We start from the raw sequence: 19,203 nt of genomic DNA, 5'->3' as shown, positions 1-19,203 counted from the left end.
CAACCCCAGATGCCAGAGGTTCCTGGAGAGGAAATACCTCGGACACCAGACCAGAGGGGGCCTCAGGGAGCTGTGGCTAATCACTCTGCTTATAGTTTCTCATTCATGGTCACGATTTTTGAGAGGGAAAGAAAGTGGAAAAAAAAAAAGCCTTGGCCAGTGGTGCTATTTTTGAACATCCTGTCTCAGAGGTTTTTTCCCCCCACTGTTAAAAATGAATAGGATGCTGCTATTTATTTCTTCAGCCCCGACGCCCACTTAGATTCAGGTGGCTCTTGAGCTCAGGGCAGCATGTCACCATGAAGACATGGAGGAAGGGGACACCCACGCGCGAGGGGGAGAGAGCAAAGACGCCACCCGTCCATCCCTCAGCCGCTACCCTCGACCGCTGGGACCTCGTTAAAGGCGAGATCGGGGGAAACCCCCCCTCCGAACTCCTGAGCCCGAATCTGCATTTTAACAAGACCACAGGGGACTCATGTGCTCTTCACGATCAAGGGGCCCTCCTCTATCCCATCTTCAAGATTAAACTCCGTTCCAGGAGCCAAGCAGAGACAGGCTGGAGGAACCCACACCTATACAAGCAGGGACCCCTGTGTGCCTCGCTGAAACCCTGTGGGCTGCCTCCGATTCTGCATCTGGGCAGAATCAGATTTTTCTCCTCTAGAATACCCCCGAGGCAGCGTGAGCACCACTGTCCTTCAGACTCTGGCTTCTCGCTCCAAATGACAGCATGCCCCCTCCAGCCCTGGCCTCCCAGCCCAGGACAGGCAGGTTTGCAGACAGCTGGGATGTCTGAGCAGATGCGGATGGCTATGTCCTCACAGCTTCGATTCAAAGGTCAGCACAACAGAGGTCTGAGTGTGGAAGCAAAAAACAAAACAAAACAAAAAAAACACCAGACTTCCCTCTGGTCACCAGGGTTTTAACTCTTGTTTCTGTTCTTTATTTCTTCTTAAAGAGACATCCCAACTTCAGAGATTGGACAGGCTTAGCGAGCAAATTAAAGTGAACCCCCTGGGGACGAGTCAGTGGGCCCAGACTGGGCCCTGTGCAGGGGGGATCCTCCCCTCTCTCCTAGGGACACCCAGGCGGACTCCCCCCTACACGACTCAGTTTTCAAAACACCTGGAAACCAAGGAGCCAAAAACCTGTCTTCGAAAACGTGTCCACGCGTGTTCATAAGAATAGCGTGGACAATCGCCAAAAGGTGGACACACGTGTCCATCGCCAGATGAATGGACAAAGTGGGACCTATCCCTACAGTGGGACGTGATTCGGCCACAGAAGGGAATGAAGCAGGGGCCACCACGTGGGCAAGCCCAGAACACAGGAGCCAACCTACCTAATGCTGCCAAACTGTCCACTTGAAAACGGTAAAAAATGGTAAATTTTAGATTATGCTTATTTAACCACAATAAAAAAAAAATAGGAAAAAAAAGGGAGCAACATGGAGGAACCTGGAAAACAGGACCATGAGTAAAAGCAGCCAGGTCACGTCCTAGAGGATTCCATTCAGAGCAAACACCCAGAACAGGCCAATCTGGGGGGCCGGCCAGCCCCTGAGAGGCTGTCGGGGGCTGGGGGGCACGGTGGGGGGGATGAGTGTTTAGTGGGTACAGGTTTCCTTTTGGGGCGACGGAAAGGTTCTGGAGCCAAACAATAGGGACAGTCGCACACACGTCCTGAATTTGTTCACTTTAAATGGTGAAAATGGTCAATTTCACATGATGTGTATTTTACCTCATTTTAAAAACAAAAAAACCGGGAGGCATGAGAGGCAGCGGCTTCGGGAGCTCTCCCGCAGAAAGACGACGGGGCAGGGAAGCAGTGGGCAGCGGGCCCCAGTTAGGACACATACATCAGCTGCCTGGATGCAGATCCCAGATCCACCACCGAAGACCTGTGTGACCCAGAGTGGGTGACTCAACCTCTCTGTGTGGGTGACAGTGTCCTCGCCTACGAAACAGGACGAGGGGACTCAGAGCTGCCAGGGGGTTCCAGTCAATCACAGTTGGTGTGAGTCATGTGTGTCCACCACTAGCCTCACCAAATGCACCCGCAGAGTTTCAGGGAAGATTCCATGAGAATAATAATGCGCCTACGGGGTTACGGTACTGCCTGGTGGGCAGCGGGGATTCCGTAAGTGCTAGCCGTGATTGGAAACCGCGCATTTGCACCGGGGAGTAGTCTTTCTACCACCTTCCTTTGTAGAAGGCAGGCTCCTCCATATACGGATCACCTGGGTCTCTCATTAAATCAGGATTCTGACTCGGGAGGGCTGGGGTGGGGCCCCAGGGCCTGCATTTCAACGAGCACCCAGGTGATGCCGGTGTTGCTAGTCCTAGAACACCCCTGGGGTAGCAGGAACAGAGTCACCTGCTGTGCCCCATTTCCCAGGGCGGCCAAAAGGAAGCACCACAAGCAGGGCGGCTTAAAACAGAAATTGCTCTCTGTTCCTCAGCCTGGAGGCCAGAATCCAAAATCACAGTGTGGGCAGGGCGGGTTTCCGCCGAGGGCTGTGAGGGAGCATCCATCCCGTGCCTCTCTCTGCCCTCCTGACGGCAGCTGGTGCCCTCTGCGTTCCTTGGCTTGTGGCTCCTCACCCCAATCTCTGCCCCCCAATGTCACACGGCATTCTCCATGTGTCTGTCTTCACAAGGCTGGCTTTCTAGAAGGACACCAGTCCCACCGTATGAGCAGCCCACTCTGCTCCAGCGTGACTTCATCTTAACTAACTACATCTGCAAAGACCCCGCTGCCAAATAAGGTCACCTTTCGGAGTACTGGAGGTTAGAATGTCCACGTATCTTTTTTGGAGAGGAGACAAGTCAACCCACAACACCTACCTTGGGACAAACGAGCCCACATAAGGCAGGTAGGAAGGAGACAGCGAGACATCTTGCCGAGAAGGATGCGGAAGCCCGGTGAAGGGAATGGCCCCGGAGGGGCGGGGCAGGGGAACAAAGTGGCATTCACGCAGGTCATGGTAGCGGGAATCAGGCCCCGCCTCCCCTCTCCGTGCTGGAGGAAGGGTAGCCTTTTCTGGTTTTCGTGAAGGTGCCCTAAGGGCTAGCAGCTGTTCTAAGCAGCCGACTAAGCACCAGAGCCCAAGTCCTTAACCTCAGCCCAGAGCCTCCAGGCTGCTGCACCTGTGGGCTGCCCCCCAGTGAGCCACAGATCAACAGAAAGGGACACGTACTTGCTGACAACGGTGACTCCCCCCCCACCAAAATACGTCCACTAGGAGATGGCAGTCCGGGCCCACCTGACACACTTCCAAGCCACGGAGCCTGGTGGCTGAGGCAGGACACACAGCCAGACTGTGGCCTCTGGATGCCACGCGGCAGATCCCAAGCACAGATGGAGAAATCCGCAGGATGAGGCTGGGACATCCGAGCACTGCAGGTAGCAGGGAAGCTGTCGGAGACCCTGAGAGTCGGGGCAAACGGCGCAGGGGCCAACTGGAAGAGGCTCCCACGGGCCAACGGCGGGACAGTCTGAGTAACAAGGACAATACGCCTTAATCCGTGCGTCATCGGACACTTACAAGCAGCCCTCCGCGCTCACCTATGGGAGATGCAAGATGACGGACTCCTATCTAGAACACACAAGAGTGAAGGGCAAGAATCCAACAGGCATTGTGCCTTTTCTCTATAAAATACGCCTGGCAGTGACAACAACACTAACGGGGGTGCGGGGTGCGGAGGAAGCTTCTAGATCGCTTCGGCTCACTCATGAGCACGGAATGACAGAACTGGAAAGCGGCCAGGCTGCAACCCCAAAAGGACTCAGGGATGGAGGCCGCTGAGGACCACCAGGTATTAGGAGCCCCTGGTGGAAGGACGCCCCCCACCCCTTGAAGCTGGCGCCCAAACAGCCACACCTGAATCTCATCAAGCTGCCGGCTCCAACTACTAATTTGCAAGAAGTATAGGGGCTGAAGGAAAATACTGAAGGGCACTACAAAATCCAGACCGTAGGAAGCTCTACAGAGCATCAGTGTGATCACAAAAGGGAAGAAAAGACAGAAGGAGACTGGGGAGCCTATGGGTTAAAGACCTAAGAAATCCAGCAACCAACTGTAACATGTGCATGTTACTTAACAGCAAGTTCCAACAAATAATACATAAATAAAAGGATGAGGCCATCAAGAAACTTTGGACACTGGCTGGATATTTTACAGTATTTGGGAACTATTCCTTGTTTTCAAGTGAGAAAATGTTGTTATGGTTTTGTTTTTAAAACTGAGTTCTTGGGGCTCCTGGGTGGCTCAGTCGGTTAAGGATCTGACCCTTGATTTCGGCTCAGGTCATGATCTCAGGGTCGTGGGATCGAGCCCTACGTCGGGCTCTGCACTGGGTGTGGAACCTACTTGGGATTTTCCCTCTCCCTCTGCCCCTCTGCCTACTTCACCCCCTCCCTAAAAAAAATAAAAATACAACTGAGTTCTTTTCAAGAGAACATATCAGCCTATGTTTGAAGTGGTGTGATGTCTGGGGGTTTGCTTCAAAATAATCAGAGTATAAATGAAAGAAGATCGGTCATGAGTCCAGCATTTCTGAAGCTGTGTGATGGATACATGGGGTTCATTATTTTAATCTATTTGGCATATATTTGGAACTCTCTACAATAATTTGTTTAAGTAGTCAAGGAAGCAGATTACTGCCTTGTGAGTTTCAGTTCTGCTATTTACTGTGACCTTAGACAAGTGACTTAACCTTCTTGGTCCAGTTTCCTCACCTGCAAAATGGGCATAATCACATCTACCTAATAGCAGGGCCTGGAGTACAGGGGGAACTCTGTAGACGTTCATGCATTTGTTCCTTCCTTGGGCGGGGCTCTGTAAGTAGCCAGCCTCTGAGATGCTCTCCAATCACCCCAACCTCCTGGTGTGCACACCCTTGTACAGTCATCTCCCACGGTGAACCAGGGCTGGTCTGCATGACTGATAGAATGCACTAGACATGACCATCTATCACTTTTGAGATTGGGTTATAAGACACTTTGGCTTTCCATCTTAGTCACTTTCTCTTGCTCTCTCCCTCACTCTCCCTGAGGGAAGCCAGCCGTCATGTTGGGAGCAGTGCTATGGAGAGGACCACATGGCAAGGAGCTGAGGCCTCCGACCAACAGCCATGTGAGGGCACCATCTTGGAAGTGGTTCCTCCTGCCCCAGTTGAGCCTTCAGATGACCTCAGCCTTGGCCGATCACTTGACTACAGCCTCATGAGACCCAGAACCAGAACCACCCAGCTAAGAAGTAGAACTTCTGTGACATTTTAAAACATATTTGTGCTTTCTGCCAACAAAAGGATGTGCCAGATCCAGTCTCAGTGGTGTCCACATCCAGATTTGGACCTGGCTCTTCGCTAAGGAATGCCGGGTTCTTTGAATGGCAAGAGAACCAAAGACCAAAATCTAGGAGCTGAGGTACAACTACGAGGTGGTAGAGGACAAAAAAAATGCCACTTCTAGGCCACCTTTACTAGTGACAGAGCTTGAAAAAAAGTTTTTATAAGACATTTTTTCTGCCTAAAATCATCAACCTGGATCGAACCATGAGTAATATGAGACAGACCCAAAGAGCTGGTCTATGCTCTTCAAAACTATCTATGTCATGAAAGATAAAGAAAGGCTGGAAATATTCTACAATAACTAAATGCAGTGGGCAATCCTGGGTTGGTACACATACACTCCTCCACACACACACACACACACACACAGCAAACTGCCTATAGCAGGTGAACCAAGGTAAAGCTATGTGCTAGTCCTTCGGACTATTCTTGCTGCTTTCTGGTAAGTTTGAATTTATTTCAAGGTAAAAGGTTTTTTTAAGTCCTTTTAAGGATACTGATTCAGGATAATATTATTTTCTAACAACATACTTTGTTGCTGTGCTTTACGATTTTTTCATCTGGGGCTCCATCAACCATCGCATTGAAAGCAGTAAATTGTCATTGCTGCGCATGTGTATTTATTATTTGCAGGTCGCTGTTCACTTCGGACTAAAACTGGAACGACACTGTTTGCAGGTCAACTGGGTACCCAAAACAACAATTAATGCTAAAATTAAAATTGTAATTCAAATTGTCCAAGGACATAGAATTAAACCTGCCATCCACATATAAATGTTTTAAGCTGATTTTCAAAATTGTTTAGGGGTGCCTGGCTGGCTTGATCAGTGGCACATGTGACTCTTAATCTCGAGGTTGTGAGTTCGAGCCCCACATTGGGTAGAGAGATTACTTTAAAAAATCTTAAAAACTTGGGGCGCCTGGGTGGCTCAGTCGTTAAGCGTCTGCCTTCGGCTCAGGTCATGATCCCAGGGTCCTGGGATTGAGCCCCGCATTGGGCTCCCTGCTCGGCGGGAAGCCTGCTTCTCCCTCTCCCACTCCCCCTGCTTGTGTTCCCTCTCTCGCTGTGTCTCTCTCTGTCAATAAATAAATAAAATCTTAAAAAAATATAAAGGGGTGACTTTTGTGGTACGTGATATGTCTGTCAAAAAAATAAAGAATTTTAAAAACTATGTGAAGATCTAAAGGACAGATTTGTCAGCAGAGAGCTCAGCGTATACAAAGGCCGGGGGATGAGCAGGAACGGGGGAGCTCAGGGTAAGTGGCCTCAGATGTCCACACAGTGTGAGCCCCGACACTAGGCTATGGGGAATGAGCCCCTCAATCACCTGGTGGCCTCAGAAAGTTTGGGGAGAAAACCACGCCATCAGAGAGGAATTCCAACTCAAGGCCTCTCGCTCCCCAGGAAAGTGGAAGAAATTCTGTTGTAGGATCAGTGTTCACTCCCCGCTGTCCTCAAGGGATGGGGACAGGGGGCCGCCAGTGCAGGTGCTCATGGGCTGAGCTGGGCGGGGCTAGTCAGTCCACTGGCTGGGTGAGGGCTGGGCTCACCCACAAGGGCCAGGTCCAAAACTCAGCTGGCCCCTCCAACGCTCATGGCTTTCCTGAAGAAGCCAGCTATCAGTTTCTCGTTTTAAATGATTTTATTGCATATTACTAAGTGACAGAAGCCAGTCTCAAAAAGCCACATACCACGATTCCAGCTACACAACATTCTGGAAAAAGCAAAACTATAAAGACAGGAAAAAGATCCGTGGCTGCCAGGGCTTGGGGGGAGGGAGGGAGGAACAGGAAGAGCACAGAGGATTTTTAGGGCAATGAAGCCAGTCTTTGTGATACCTTAAGGAGAATGTACCACACAAGAGCAAACTCTAAGGTAAACTGCGGACTTTGGGTGATGACGTGTCCATGTAGATTCATCAACTACAGTAAATGTTGTATCGGGGTGGGGGGGCGTGGTGATATGGGGGAGGCTGTGGTGATATGGGGGAGGCCGTGGCGGGGGCAGGAGGGCATGTACTTTCTCCTGGGTTTTGCCGTGAACCTCAAACTGCTTTTAAAAATAAAGTCTTTAAAAAATAAAAATACAACAACAATGTATTGAGGTGAAATTCACATCATATAAAAGTAACCATTTTAAAGGGAACATTTCAGTGGCATTTAGAAATTCACACTGTTGTTGCAAAACACTCCCATCATTCCACAGTAAAACCCCATCCCCATCAGGCACTTTTTCCTCACTCTGTCGTCCCTGCAGCCCCTGCTGATGACCCATCTGCCTTTTGTCTTCGGTTCACCTACTCTGAGCAAGTCAGGTTTCTGATGTGACCTGTCCCAATTTTTCTTAAATTTAAACTCAAACTCATTTCAAATTCTTCCCTGGCCTACAAGGGTATGTCTGAGGCTTGGAATCAGCATCCTGATTCTCCCTTTGCTGTTCCTATTCTAGAGCATTTTAAAATCAGGGGAGACACACATCTGTACTGTAATGCAGGGAAAACGTGAGGACCTGTTACCACCATCTGTGGCCACATCTGAGTCATCCTGAGAGCCGCTCGCTCCCATATTGAGTGAGGAGTGACTAAGTGGCGCTGGGACACCCAGGGCTGAGCCCTTGTGTGAACAGGATTTCCTTAGGGCTGGGGAAGGGCCTGCTCCAGGGCCTGTCCCCTTGGGTTCCGACCCAAATTCATTGAGTTGATCTTTACTAAGAAAACATCATGAGCATTACTCACCAGCATTTATGGCTAAGATTTGTATCAACACATACCCCCCCATGCCAAAGAAAGTGAACACACACAAACACACACACACACACACATACACACACACGAGCCAGTGGGAGCATTCCCTACTCATCCACAAATGGACAATCCAGAAAAATCTGCCAGGTCCCCAGATGCATCCCTGGCATTCAGCCAGCCCAGGCCACCAGCATCTTCTACCTACACCCTGGCTCCACCGGCCCTAAAATACACCTCCCCCCTCCGGGCCTCTGCACCTGCTGTTTTCCTGCCAGAACTCTCTTGCTATGCATCTTCCCATGCCTGGCTCCTCCTCCAAATTCGGGTCCAAATGCACCTCTTCCCAGAGGACACCTCTGAGCTCCCCCTCATCTAAAGGAGCCCCTCCCTTTCCCCCACATGCCCCTTCCTAGCGCTTATCACTCTCTAAAGTTACTTTGTTTATAGATATTTGCTTAGCTGGTCACTGTCTTCTATTAAAATGTCAGCTCCGTGCAGGCCAGGACCAGGCCTGGCTGGTTTCCTCTGTGTCCCCCAGAACGGTGTTCAGCACACAAAGGTTCTTGAAAATTTGTGTTGCTTTATTTTGTTTAAGATTTTATTTATTTATTTGAGAGAGAGAAAGTACAAGCCAGTGCATAAGCAGGGGGAGCGGCAAGCAGGGGCAGAGGCAGAGGGAGAAGCGGGCTCCCCGCTGAGCAGGGAGCCCGATGCGGGGTTCAATCCCAGGACCCCGGGATCATGACCTGAGCCAAAGGCAGAGGCTTAACCAACTGAGCCACCCAGGCACCCCGAAAATTTGTGTCTATTTAATGAATAAATGAAATGAGCACAAGAAGAAGCCAGTGGTTCTCAAAGGGGAGGTGATTTTGCCCCTGCCCCCAGCAATATCTGGGGACATTTCTGGTTGTCGCCATGGGGGGATGGCTACTATTTAGGGGGGTAGTGGCCAGGACAGCTGCTCAAGATCCTACAATGCATAGGACAGCCCTGACAACAAGGAACATCTGGCCCAAATGTCAATAGCATCAACCCCAGAATGAATGAGTGTGAGTGAATTAAACACTCTGGGTCCACGTGGTCAGCCTGCCCTCCAATATCGAACATCAAGGAACCAGACCAACGTCCCCAGGTGCCTTCCCTGATTGTGCGGGTCACACTTCAGAAGAAATCTCCTCTTGGTGACTTTATTGGCGACAGTGCTTATGCAATTGATTTCAAGTTAACGAGAACTATAAGGGGAAGTTAAGCTGCTGTAGATGTAAGGAGTTAATTTCAAAATATGTAATTCCGTGCCCTAATCAAAGAGAACTGAAATTCATCTAGTTCCCTGATTCTGCGGGTTCTTTTCCTTGGTAAATCATGGACCTTCCTCAAAATTAAACAATCAGCTCTTGGTGGGACCTGTTTATGTGTTATATTTCTATATTTTTTAAATAGAGATTTAAGAGCGGGGAGAGGGGCAGCACGACCTCCCAAAGGTCAGCAGGGACAGGGGTCTGGGTGAGGGATCCTCACTTATTAAGGGGAACAGACTTCCTGGAATAACAACCAAGAAAAACCAAAATTCTTCTCCTTAGTGTGTTGGAGCACGGGTGTGTGTGTATGTGTGTAGCGACTGGAACTGCACCTGTCCTGATTTCAGAGACTTGCAAGTGATCACCAAGGCTCTGTCTGTGGTCATCTGCCCACTTCTCCTTCCTTACCCCCCAATCCCACCAGCTTCCTTGGGCCAGTGTCAAACAGAGGTGTCGGGAATGCTCAGAGTCCCCTCAAATGCAAACTTAACTTATCTGTATCTGAACCCCAGACAGAGAGAGAGAGAGAAAATAATCTAATCAGTGTTCTCAATGGGGGCGATTTTCCCCTAGGGGACATCTGACCACGTCTGGAGACATTTTGGTTGTCACCCAGGGATGGCGGTACATTGTTACTGACACTAAAATCCTACAATGGACGGGATAGCCCCCACAACAAAGAATTATCCGATCTAAAATATCCATTAGGGCTGAAGTTAAGAAAACCTGCTCTGTGGGGCGCATGGGTGGCTTAGTCGGTTACGTGTCCAACTCTTGATCTCAGCTCAGGTCTTGACCTCAGGGTCATGGGTTCAAGCCCTGTGTTGGGCTCCGTGGAGACTACTTAAAAAAAAAAAAAAGAAAGAAAAGAAAACCTGCTCTAAAAATTGGGAGCAATTCTGCACTCTGAGAGACACAGGGAAAAGGTAAAGTACTCCCCAGGGTAAGCATAAGATAGAAGCCTTAAAAATGCTATTCCCACGGCTCATCCCTTAGTGTCCCTCCCTGTGTGAACATCTAGCCCACTAGGCAGAAATTCAGACTCTAATTCAGACCCCTCCTGCAACCTCTTAGCCGTGTGACCTTGGGCAAGTCACTCGAGTCTCTCCATCAATTAATTGAATCTTCAAACCACTAAAAATCATAGTATCCACTTCACAGGTTTGCAATATGGATTAAATAGATCGTTGTAACTCTGATGCTCAGAGAAACACCTGCCTATAGTATGTGCTGGTGAAGTGTTTGCTATTGCTATTAAGACTTTCCATTCACTCTAACTTCCCCTCAAAGGCAGCCAACAATTTCATCTGTGGCTCGTTTTGAGGAACTGCTTTGGGATCCAGCATGGGAAGATAAAGCGATCGTGGAGGACTTCTTGAGAGACAGAACATTATTCTGCTTGACGAGCGAGTCAGGGATTTGTGGGAGTAGTTTTGATTCCGTGTGATTTTTGCCTTAGGGCCTGGCCCCCACTCCCGTGTGACTCCCTGGGGGCATCTGGGACCAAGGGACAGAGTGCTTCTCAATTCACGACCCTGGGCTGGATGAGGACCAACCATGCAACACGGCCCAAGGCCCACCAACCAGCCCAGTCTGACAATTAAGCCCAAAATCAGATCTAAGAACTCTGTTCGGGGCAGGAGGAAACCATCCTACTTTGAGTGGGAACCCGCTGCACCCCATGAGCTTTGGGTCGAAATGAAATTCGTGAAGACAGTACTTTGAAAGTATACACATAACTTGCAAGAGGAGAGAGTCTCCGGCTCCCATGTGACAGTCTCAACTGATATGTGACATCCTGTTCCGACTGAGGTCACGCCTCCACCCATAGAAGCAAGACAGAAGTCACACAGAAGGCAGACAATAGGTACCATTTACGAAGCCCATACAAGGTCTCAGGGGTCCCACTCAGCTGGTTGGATACATTGCCACCTCCTCTAGTCCTCTTCTTGCAACCTTACGATGGAGCTAACATCACCCCCATTTTACAGATGAGAAAATGGGGGTTCAGAAGGTGCTCGGACTCGTTCAAGGTCATCGAGAGTATGGGGTTAACATCAGGGCTGCCCGGGAATGACCTGGATCTCCCACAGCAGTGTGACATCTGCCCGCTCATAGTGTGGAACTGCCCTGGGTTGGAGAAACTGGACCTCAGTGAACAGAACCATAGAAAAGGTTGGCAGGACACAGAGGCCAAAGCTTCTAGGTGACTCACAGTGCTTTGGCTATTGCCCTAGTACCCCAACATGGCCCATGTAAGTGGCAGAGCACAAGGAACCGTGTGTGTGGATGGTGGCTGGATCTCCCGACAAGATGAAGACGGAGTGTCGCTGCCTTGCATCCTTCCATAGGATGGATGAATCAGTGTAGTTTTATCTGAAAGCCTATTGTGTCCCATGGGGCTGTCTGCCAAGCTGAACCCTTAACCACAGTTACGTGGCTAGAGAATGGTGAACCAAGATCCAAACCTCGGTCTGTTTGATCTCGAGTCTGGGCTCTTCCTACTCCCCGAAGCAGCTGGGAGCCCAGAGTACTCACTCACAGTTGGTCTGCAGCACAGCATGGCGATAACATGGAGTTCATCCTATGGCTCAGCAACTTCGTCCTAGGGTTCTGCCCAAGAGAACTGAAAACATACGCTCAGAGAAAAATTCATACACGGATGTTTAAGGCAACACTTCTCATAAGAACCAAAAAGCAGAAATAATGCAAGTGTTCATCAACTCACAAATGGATAAACAAACTGTGCTCTAGCCATATGATGAAATACTATTGAGCCATAAAAAGGAATGAAGAAATGTCAAAACATAGACAAACCTAGAAAACATGATGCTCAGTGAATGAAGCCAGACAAAGGGCCACACGCTGTGTGATTCCATCTCTATAAAATGTCCAGAGCAGACAAATTCGTTGGGACAGAGAGTAGATCGGTGGTTGCCAGGGGGTTGGGGGAGGGGGATGTGGGAAGAGCGACTGCTGAATGGACACAGTGTTTCCATCTGGGGTGATGAAAAAATTCTGGAACTAGACAGTGGTCATGGTTGCACAACCCTGTTAAGATACTAAAAACCACACTGAGCTGCATTCTTGGAAAGGGTGGTTTATGATATGTGAGCTATATTCCAATTTAAAAGGTGCACAACACAATATGGCACCAAAAGCAACAATAACTAAAGTATAAATAGACAAATAGAACTATGTCAAACTAAAACACTTTCATGTATCAAAGGATAGAATCAGTAGAGGAAAGGTAACCTACGGAATAGGAGAGAATATCTGCAAATCGTATATCTTGTAAGGGGTTAATATGCAGCATATATAAAGAAGTCCTACAACTCAACAGCAAAAAATCCAATAACCCGATTAAAAAAATGGGGAAAGGACATGGATGGACATTTCTCAAAAGAAGACATACAAGTGGCTAACAAGCTCACAAGAAGATGCTCACCGCCAACAATCATCAGAACGTCAATAGACACTACAATGAGATACCGCCTCATATCCATCAGGATGCCTCATGTGAGAAAACAGGGAATAAGTGCTGGTGGGGATGTGGAGAAATTAAAGCCCTGCACGTCACTGGAAGAACTACAAAATGGTACAAGTGTTACAGAAAATGGAATGGAAATTCCTCAAAAAATTAAAAACAGCATTTCCATAGGACCCTGCAATTCCATGTCTGGGTATGCGTTGAAAGCAAGGTCTTGAAGATATATTTGCACATCCATGTTCCTTGCAGTATTATTCACAAGAGCTAAAAGATGGAGGCAAGCCAGTGTCCTCTGACAGAGGAACGGAAGGACACAATGTGGTATATCCATACGATGGAATACTACGCAGCCTTTAAAAAGGAAGGAAAGGGCACCTGGGTGGCTCAGATGGTTAAGCGTCTGCCTTCAGCTCAGGTCATGATCCCAGGGTCCTGGGATCGAGTCCCTCACTGGGCTCCCTGCGCAGGGAGCCTGCTTCTCCCTCTGCTTCTCTCTCTCTTCTCTGTCTCTCATGAATAAATAAATAAAATCTTAAAAAAATAAAAAATAAAATAAAAAAATAAAAAGGAAGGAAATTCTGGCACCTGCTAAAATATGGATGTACCTCAAGGACATTAGGTGAACTGAAATAAGCCAGGCACAAAATCATATGATTCCACTTCCATGAAGTATCTAAAGTTCACAGGGACAGAAAGAAGAATGATGGTTGCCAGGGGCTGGGGAGGGGGAAATGGAGAGTTGTTTCATGGGTACAGAGTTTCAGATTTACAAAATGAGAAAGTTCTGGAGATCTATTTGACAGCAACATGAATATACCCAATGCTACTGAACTGTATATTTAAGAGTGGGTACACTGGTAAATTTAAGGTTGTATATATAAAAATAAAACAAAACAAAATAAAATAAAGAAACAAGAAACAGGAAAAGGTAGCCAGTGGGGAAAACACACACACACACACACACACACACACACACACAGCATAGCTAACAGTTCCTCTACCTGCCCAGGTGTGCTGTAGGGTCACATCCTCCCCTGATCCTGCCAGGTGCCCTGCCCTAAGTGCCACTACTATAACACTGCACCTCTCTGACCTAGAGCTGGGGACAGGAAGGGGAGGACCAGCTCTGGTCTCTATCCCAGGGCTTAGCCCAGCACCTGGTACCAGCAGATGTTAGGTAAATATTTGCTGAACAAGTTGAAAACCACGTTGTGAGGTTAGGCTGGTACCATTATCCCCATTTTACAGACAGGCTAATGGAGGCTCAGCAAGGCCTCCACCTTTTCGAAAGGTGACCTTTCTAAAACCACAAAGCCAGCAGGTGGTAAAAGAAGAGGTGGCCCCGATATCCCAGACTCCTGTTAGATGGCCCTTCTATCATTCCATCTCCCTTCAGAGTCAACTTGGCACCCATTTCAACAGGAATTTCTAAATAATAATTCTCGCCCTATACTAGTGACTCTTACCTTTTTTGGATCATGGGCCCATTTGGCAATCCAACAGAGTCCTCTTCCCAAAGCAACACACATATGAGACTTAGATAATGGTTTCCAGAGGGTTCCTGGACCCCCTGAAGCCCATCCATCGACCTCATTAAGAACCTCCTTTCCACCCTGCTATCTGGGGGCTCATTTATCCTCAGGATTTTAGAGCCATCTCTATCTATATTCTTGAGCATCAGAGTCAAGGAAAGATGCTATTTTAAATTCACACTCCCAGGCCCATCTCCGGTGGATCTGGTTAAGGAGGTGCAGGGCTGTGTCCAGAAATCTACAGGAGGTGCACCGGGGGATTCTGGGATTGGTAGATCTAAGACACATGTGGGTCCAGGAGCCTGCCTCCCAGGCCTCTGAATGCTGTCCAGATGATCCCCTGACCTCCCAGCCTCTCTCCCCAGCTGCCCACCAAACCTGGCAAATAGACATCCCAGCACAACCCAACAGGGACTTCCTGAGCCCAACATCTGTGACCCCAGAAGTTCTCCTTTGCTGGGATCACTAGGCCAGAAACCTGGGCATTACCCTTGACTGTCCCTGTCCCCACCCCACATCTCGACCATCACCAAGGCCAGCAGATTCTATCCTCTATGTGCCTCTGGGCACCCCCACTTCCGTCTAGCACCCAGCCCTGCCGGCACCATGGTCCAAGCTCGCAGCTTCTCCTCCTTGCTTCCATCTGCCTCCACCATCCATTCTCCGTCCTGCAACTCTGATCCTGTCATTGCCCTGCACAAAGCTCTACAGTGGTGACCAAACTCTAGAACTGCACTGTCCAATATGGTAGCCGCATGTGGCTATTTAATTTAATATCCGAACTTCTGCCCAAAGTTCACACTAGTCACGTATCAACTGCTCAAGAGCACATGTGGCTGGTGGCTACCATATTGAATAGTGCAGATATAGCACATTTCCATCCTCACAGAAAGTTCTAGTGGACAGCAGAGCTCTACAGCTTCGCTTAGGAGCCCTTCAGGGTCTGGCCCCAGCCTTTGCTCAGACCACTCCCCAGCATCCCTGGTCTTGAGCCACCGTGAACCACTCTCAACTCCCTAAAGTCATGCTCTCACCTCTAACCCTTTGCACGTCATACCCTTCCTGCCTTCCTTGCTTGGCTAACTCCTACCCATTCTTTGGGTCTCAGCTGTCACCTCTCCCCTAAGCAGGACAAGTGCCCAAGGTTTTGCCAATCACAGCATTTAAAACACTGAGCCGAAACAGTCATGGGCATGCCTACACCCATTACCCCCACACCAACAATTTTCAGCTAGGAACAAGTTTGCAACCCCCCGTCCAGGGGACAACTGGTAGAGTCTGGATTCATTACTGGTGAGGTGCTCCTGGCATCTGGTGAGTGGAGGCCAGGAACATGCTAACATCCTACAATGCACAGGACAACCCCTGCAGCGAACAATCATTTGGCCCCAAATGTCAGCAGTGTTGAGGTTGACCGTGCTCTAGGCTGGACAACTCCATAAAGGAAGGGGGTGGGGCCCGTATAGCGTGTATCCCCAGCCACCAGCCCAGAGGTGGGCATATAAGGAGTCCAGATGTTCTGTAAGATTTTTCCCCAGGATTCCAGCTCTCTTGCAGCGTCTTACAATGACAATCAGTCATTGGTCATTACGGCAGGCTGAATAATGGCCCCCCCAAATATCCAAGTCCTAATCCCTGGAACCTGTGAATGTCACTTTATGTGGCAAAAGGGACTCTGCATATTCAATTAAGTAAAGGATCTTGAGACAGGGTGATTATCCCGGATTATCCTGACGGGCCCTAAATGCACTCACAAGCAACCCTAGCAGAGGAAGGCAGAGGGACATTGCCAGAGAAAAGGCAACATGAAGATGGGGCAGAGAGATTCGAAGATGCTACAACGCTGGCCTTGAAGATGGGGGAAGGGGTCCCAGGCGGCATCCACCAGAAGCTGGGAAAGGCAAGGGTCAGATCTTCCCCTACAGCCTCGAGCAGGGTCCAGGCCCAGTGAAACTGATTTTGGACTTCTGGCCTCCAGAATTGTGTGTTCTGTATGGACAGATGTTTCTGTGATTTATCCCGCATAACCGACCACCTGGACCTGCACGTACACAGGCTAAGGAACGTTGTTCATGAGACTTGTGCTGCCTGAATGATCTCGGAAGCCTGGTTGTTTGAAATATACTATCTGACCTCCAGGTCAGAACCGGCCCTTCTGGGGCGCCTGGGTGGTTCAGGTGGTTAAGCGTCTGCCTTCGGCTCAGGTCGTGATCCCAGGGTCCTGGGATCGAGTCCCACGTCAGGCTCCCTGCTCAGCGGGAGCCTGCTTCTCCCTCTCCTCCTGGCTTACGCTCTCTCTCGCTAGCTCTGTCACTATCTGTCTCTCTCAAATAAATAAATAAAATCTAAAAAAAAAAAAAAAAAAAAAGAACCGGCCCTTCTGTTCTGGGCTCCAAGGGCTATGAATCTCGTCACACATCTCCTCCTGCTGCAGGCTGGGCTGGCCCCCCGGGATGGAATCCAGAATCCGGGAGGGGAGGCAGACACACATAGCCCAGGCTTCTTGAAAATATAGAAACATGATAACATGGAAATGCAGCTTGCTCCAAACTGCACGTAGGCGAACGAATGTTTAATTTCAAACCCTGTCATTTGCCCTATAAATACGGCCCTTATGGGGATGGTCAGCTGGAAGGCTCAAGCGAGGGGAGGACGCTCTGCCCAGGCCTCTCACCTGGGACTCCAGCCCGGCTGTCTCCACGGGACTTCGCCCAGCTGATGAGGCTGGCTGCTGTAAGTACCTGATGTGATGTAACTCTGCCTTATTCTCATTTATTGCCTACTATTACCTTCATCTATGTGTAGATTCCTTTCCTCTCCTGTCTCTATTAGGTTTCTATAATAACAATAAAGTTGTCTTTCCTTCTTGAAACCCAGACATGGCTGTTTCATGAATCTCTTGCTCAGAACTGTGAGAGAATAAATTTCTAGTGTTTCTAGGCTGAGTTTAGAGTCATTTGTTACAATGCTACGTTACAATACAACGTTACAATTTGTTACAAGCCCTAGGACACTCATAGGGTCATATTCCAATCTGGGGTTTATTGGATTTGGATCAGAGAATTGGAAAGGAATGGCATTTAGGGGCTAGGCCCCCACCCTGCTGGCTCTGAGGGTGGGAAGGAGAGATGGTAAGGGTGCCTGAGACTTGTGTTTCTAGATGGGTAGCTGCCCAGGTCATCAGCAACAGCGTCCATAGGTCATTCCTCACACCCTAGTCCTGCCACCTTCTGGGATGTGCAAGGTCTCTGCTAGGCAAGGGACTCAGCCCAGGACACTATGTCTGTCTGGCGCTGAAGCAAGGATTAGAATAAAAACTGAAGCCCTTGTCTAGCTCTCCAGCCTCTCTGCCAGCCCCTCTCCCTCCCCCCACTACCCTCCAGACACAGGGGCCTTTCTCTGACCTTCCAACACAGCCTTGGGGCCTTTGCACCTGCTATTCTTCTGCTTGAAACACTCTTCCTCCTGAGTCTCCCATGGCTGGCTGCTTCTCATCATTCAGGTCTCAGTGCAAATGCCACCTCCTCGGAGAGGCCCTCCCTGGCTGCACTCAGCGCCAGCGGCCTTCACATCACCTTTTGTCACCAGCCGCTGATTTTTCCTCCCAAATCTTCTCACACTGTGTAACTATCTCATTACCATCTTTGTTTGCCTGTTCACTGTTAGTCCCCTGCAGCCCAGACTGCAGGCCCCAGGAGGGCAGGGACCTTGTCTGATCCGCCCAGGGTATTTCCCTAGCCCCATGCCTGGCATGCACTAGGTGCTCAACACATTCTGAATGAATGAATGAATAAGTGGGTGAGTGAATGTGAACAAGTGAATATGCAGCTTTGGACGATGCTTGTTAAACACCAGGCCCTAACATACCTGATCTTGGCTTTCCGAAAGGCCAGCTCCTCTTCATTACCAAAGTCCAGGGACACATCCTCAGTATCGTCCACCAGGGCCTGGGGGACACCAAACACGGGTGGCAGGCGGTGCGCATCCCCACCCCCACCCCCTCTACTGGCGGGGCCCCTCCCCCGCGGCTGCAGTCCGAGGCCTCCTGGTCATTTGGTGTGCGGCCCAGGCCCCAGCACGAGCATCCTTCCTCCTCTCCCTCCCCTCCTCCTGCTCCAAACCGCCCCCCCACGACCCCGCCCGGAGCTCCCGCAGGCTCCTCCCGTCCTCTCCCCCATCCTCCTGCCCGCAGCATCCCCGTGGCCCTACCTGCTTCATCCTCCCCAGAGAGCACCTGGAGCCCACAGCCCAAGCTCCGGCTCCGGCTCCGCCTCCGCCTCTAGCCGATGCGCCGGGATGCCGGGAAGGTGGGGAGCAGCGGGGTCCGAGCTGGCGCCCCGCGGTGCTGGTCTCGGGTGGGGGCGGGGCGCGCGGGGCCCAGAGCGCAGCCGCGGGCTGGGGAGGTGGGCTCGGCCGCCCGTGTGGGGGCGGGGCTTGGGAGGGTCCCGGGCCCAGGGCTCGCTGGGGACCTCGGCGAGAGCTGCCGCCCAGAGTGGAGGGATGGAGGGCGAAGCCGGAGCGGCAGCACGGAAGGGACGATTCGGGCTCAGAGGCGCACTCGGGGCCTGGGAACACAGATCGGGGAGGAACGGGGGTGGGGTGGGACAGTGAATGAGGTGGATGTCCCATAGTTGTCCGATGGCTAAGCGAACGAATGAATGAATGTCAAGTGTTGGGCAGCCTCATTTAGGGTTGGGAGAAAGCCAGTGTTTCCCAAAAGTCTCTGATCCCAAGAATTCCCCCGGGCCCTTCTTAAAAGCAGATTCCCAGCCCCAGCCCTGG

General features: G+C 50.1%; 1 protein-coding gene across 5 annotated transcripts in view; it reads right to left on the bottom strand.

Annotated features, from left to right (window-relative positions):
- TVP23A (trans-golgi network vesicle protein 23 homolog A) overlaps positions 1–18,797 on the bottom strand; it is a 29,233-nt gene extending 10,436 nt beyond the window's left edge. For 2 of the 5 annotated variants that reach the window (XM_078074809.1, XM_036070515.2), the window contains exons 1-2: positions 18,631–18,796; positions 18,289–18,368 (exon numbers count right to left, since the gene is read on the bottom strand). In XM_078074809.1, coding sequence (XP_077930935.1) covers positions 18,289–18,346 — 58 coding nt within the window. In that variant the 5' untranslated portion in view covers positions 18,347–18,368; positions 18,631–18,796. Of the gene's footprint in view, positions 1–11,941; positions 12,026–18,288; positions 18,369–18,630 lie in introns of all 5 variants that reach the window. The other 3 variants (XM_036070488.2, XM_036070483.2, XM_036070498.2) reach the window with 3 other exon arrangements.
- Between the last annotated feature and the right edge of the window lie 406 nt (positions 18,798–19,203).

This window comes from Halichoerus grypus, chromosome 6, assembly GCF_964656455.1.
Source record: "Halichoerus grypus chromosome 6, mHalGry1.hap1.1, whole genome shotgun sequence".
In the NCBI taxonomy this organism is placed as follows: domain Eukaryota; kingdom Metazoa; phylum Chordata; class Mammalia; order Carnivora; family Phocidae; genus Halichoerus; species Halichoerus grypus.
Note: the sequence above shows the minus strand (reverse complement) of the source record. Positions and strands in the feature narration are given on the sequence as shown.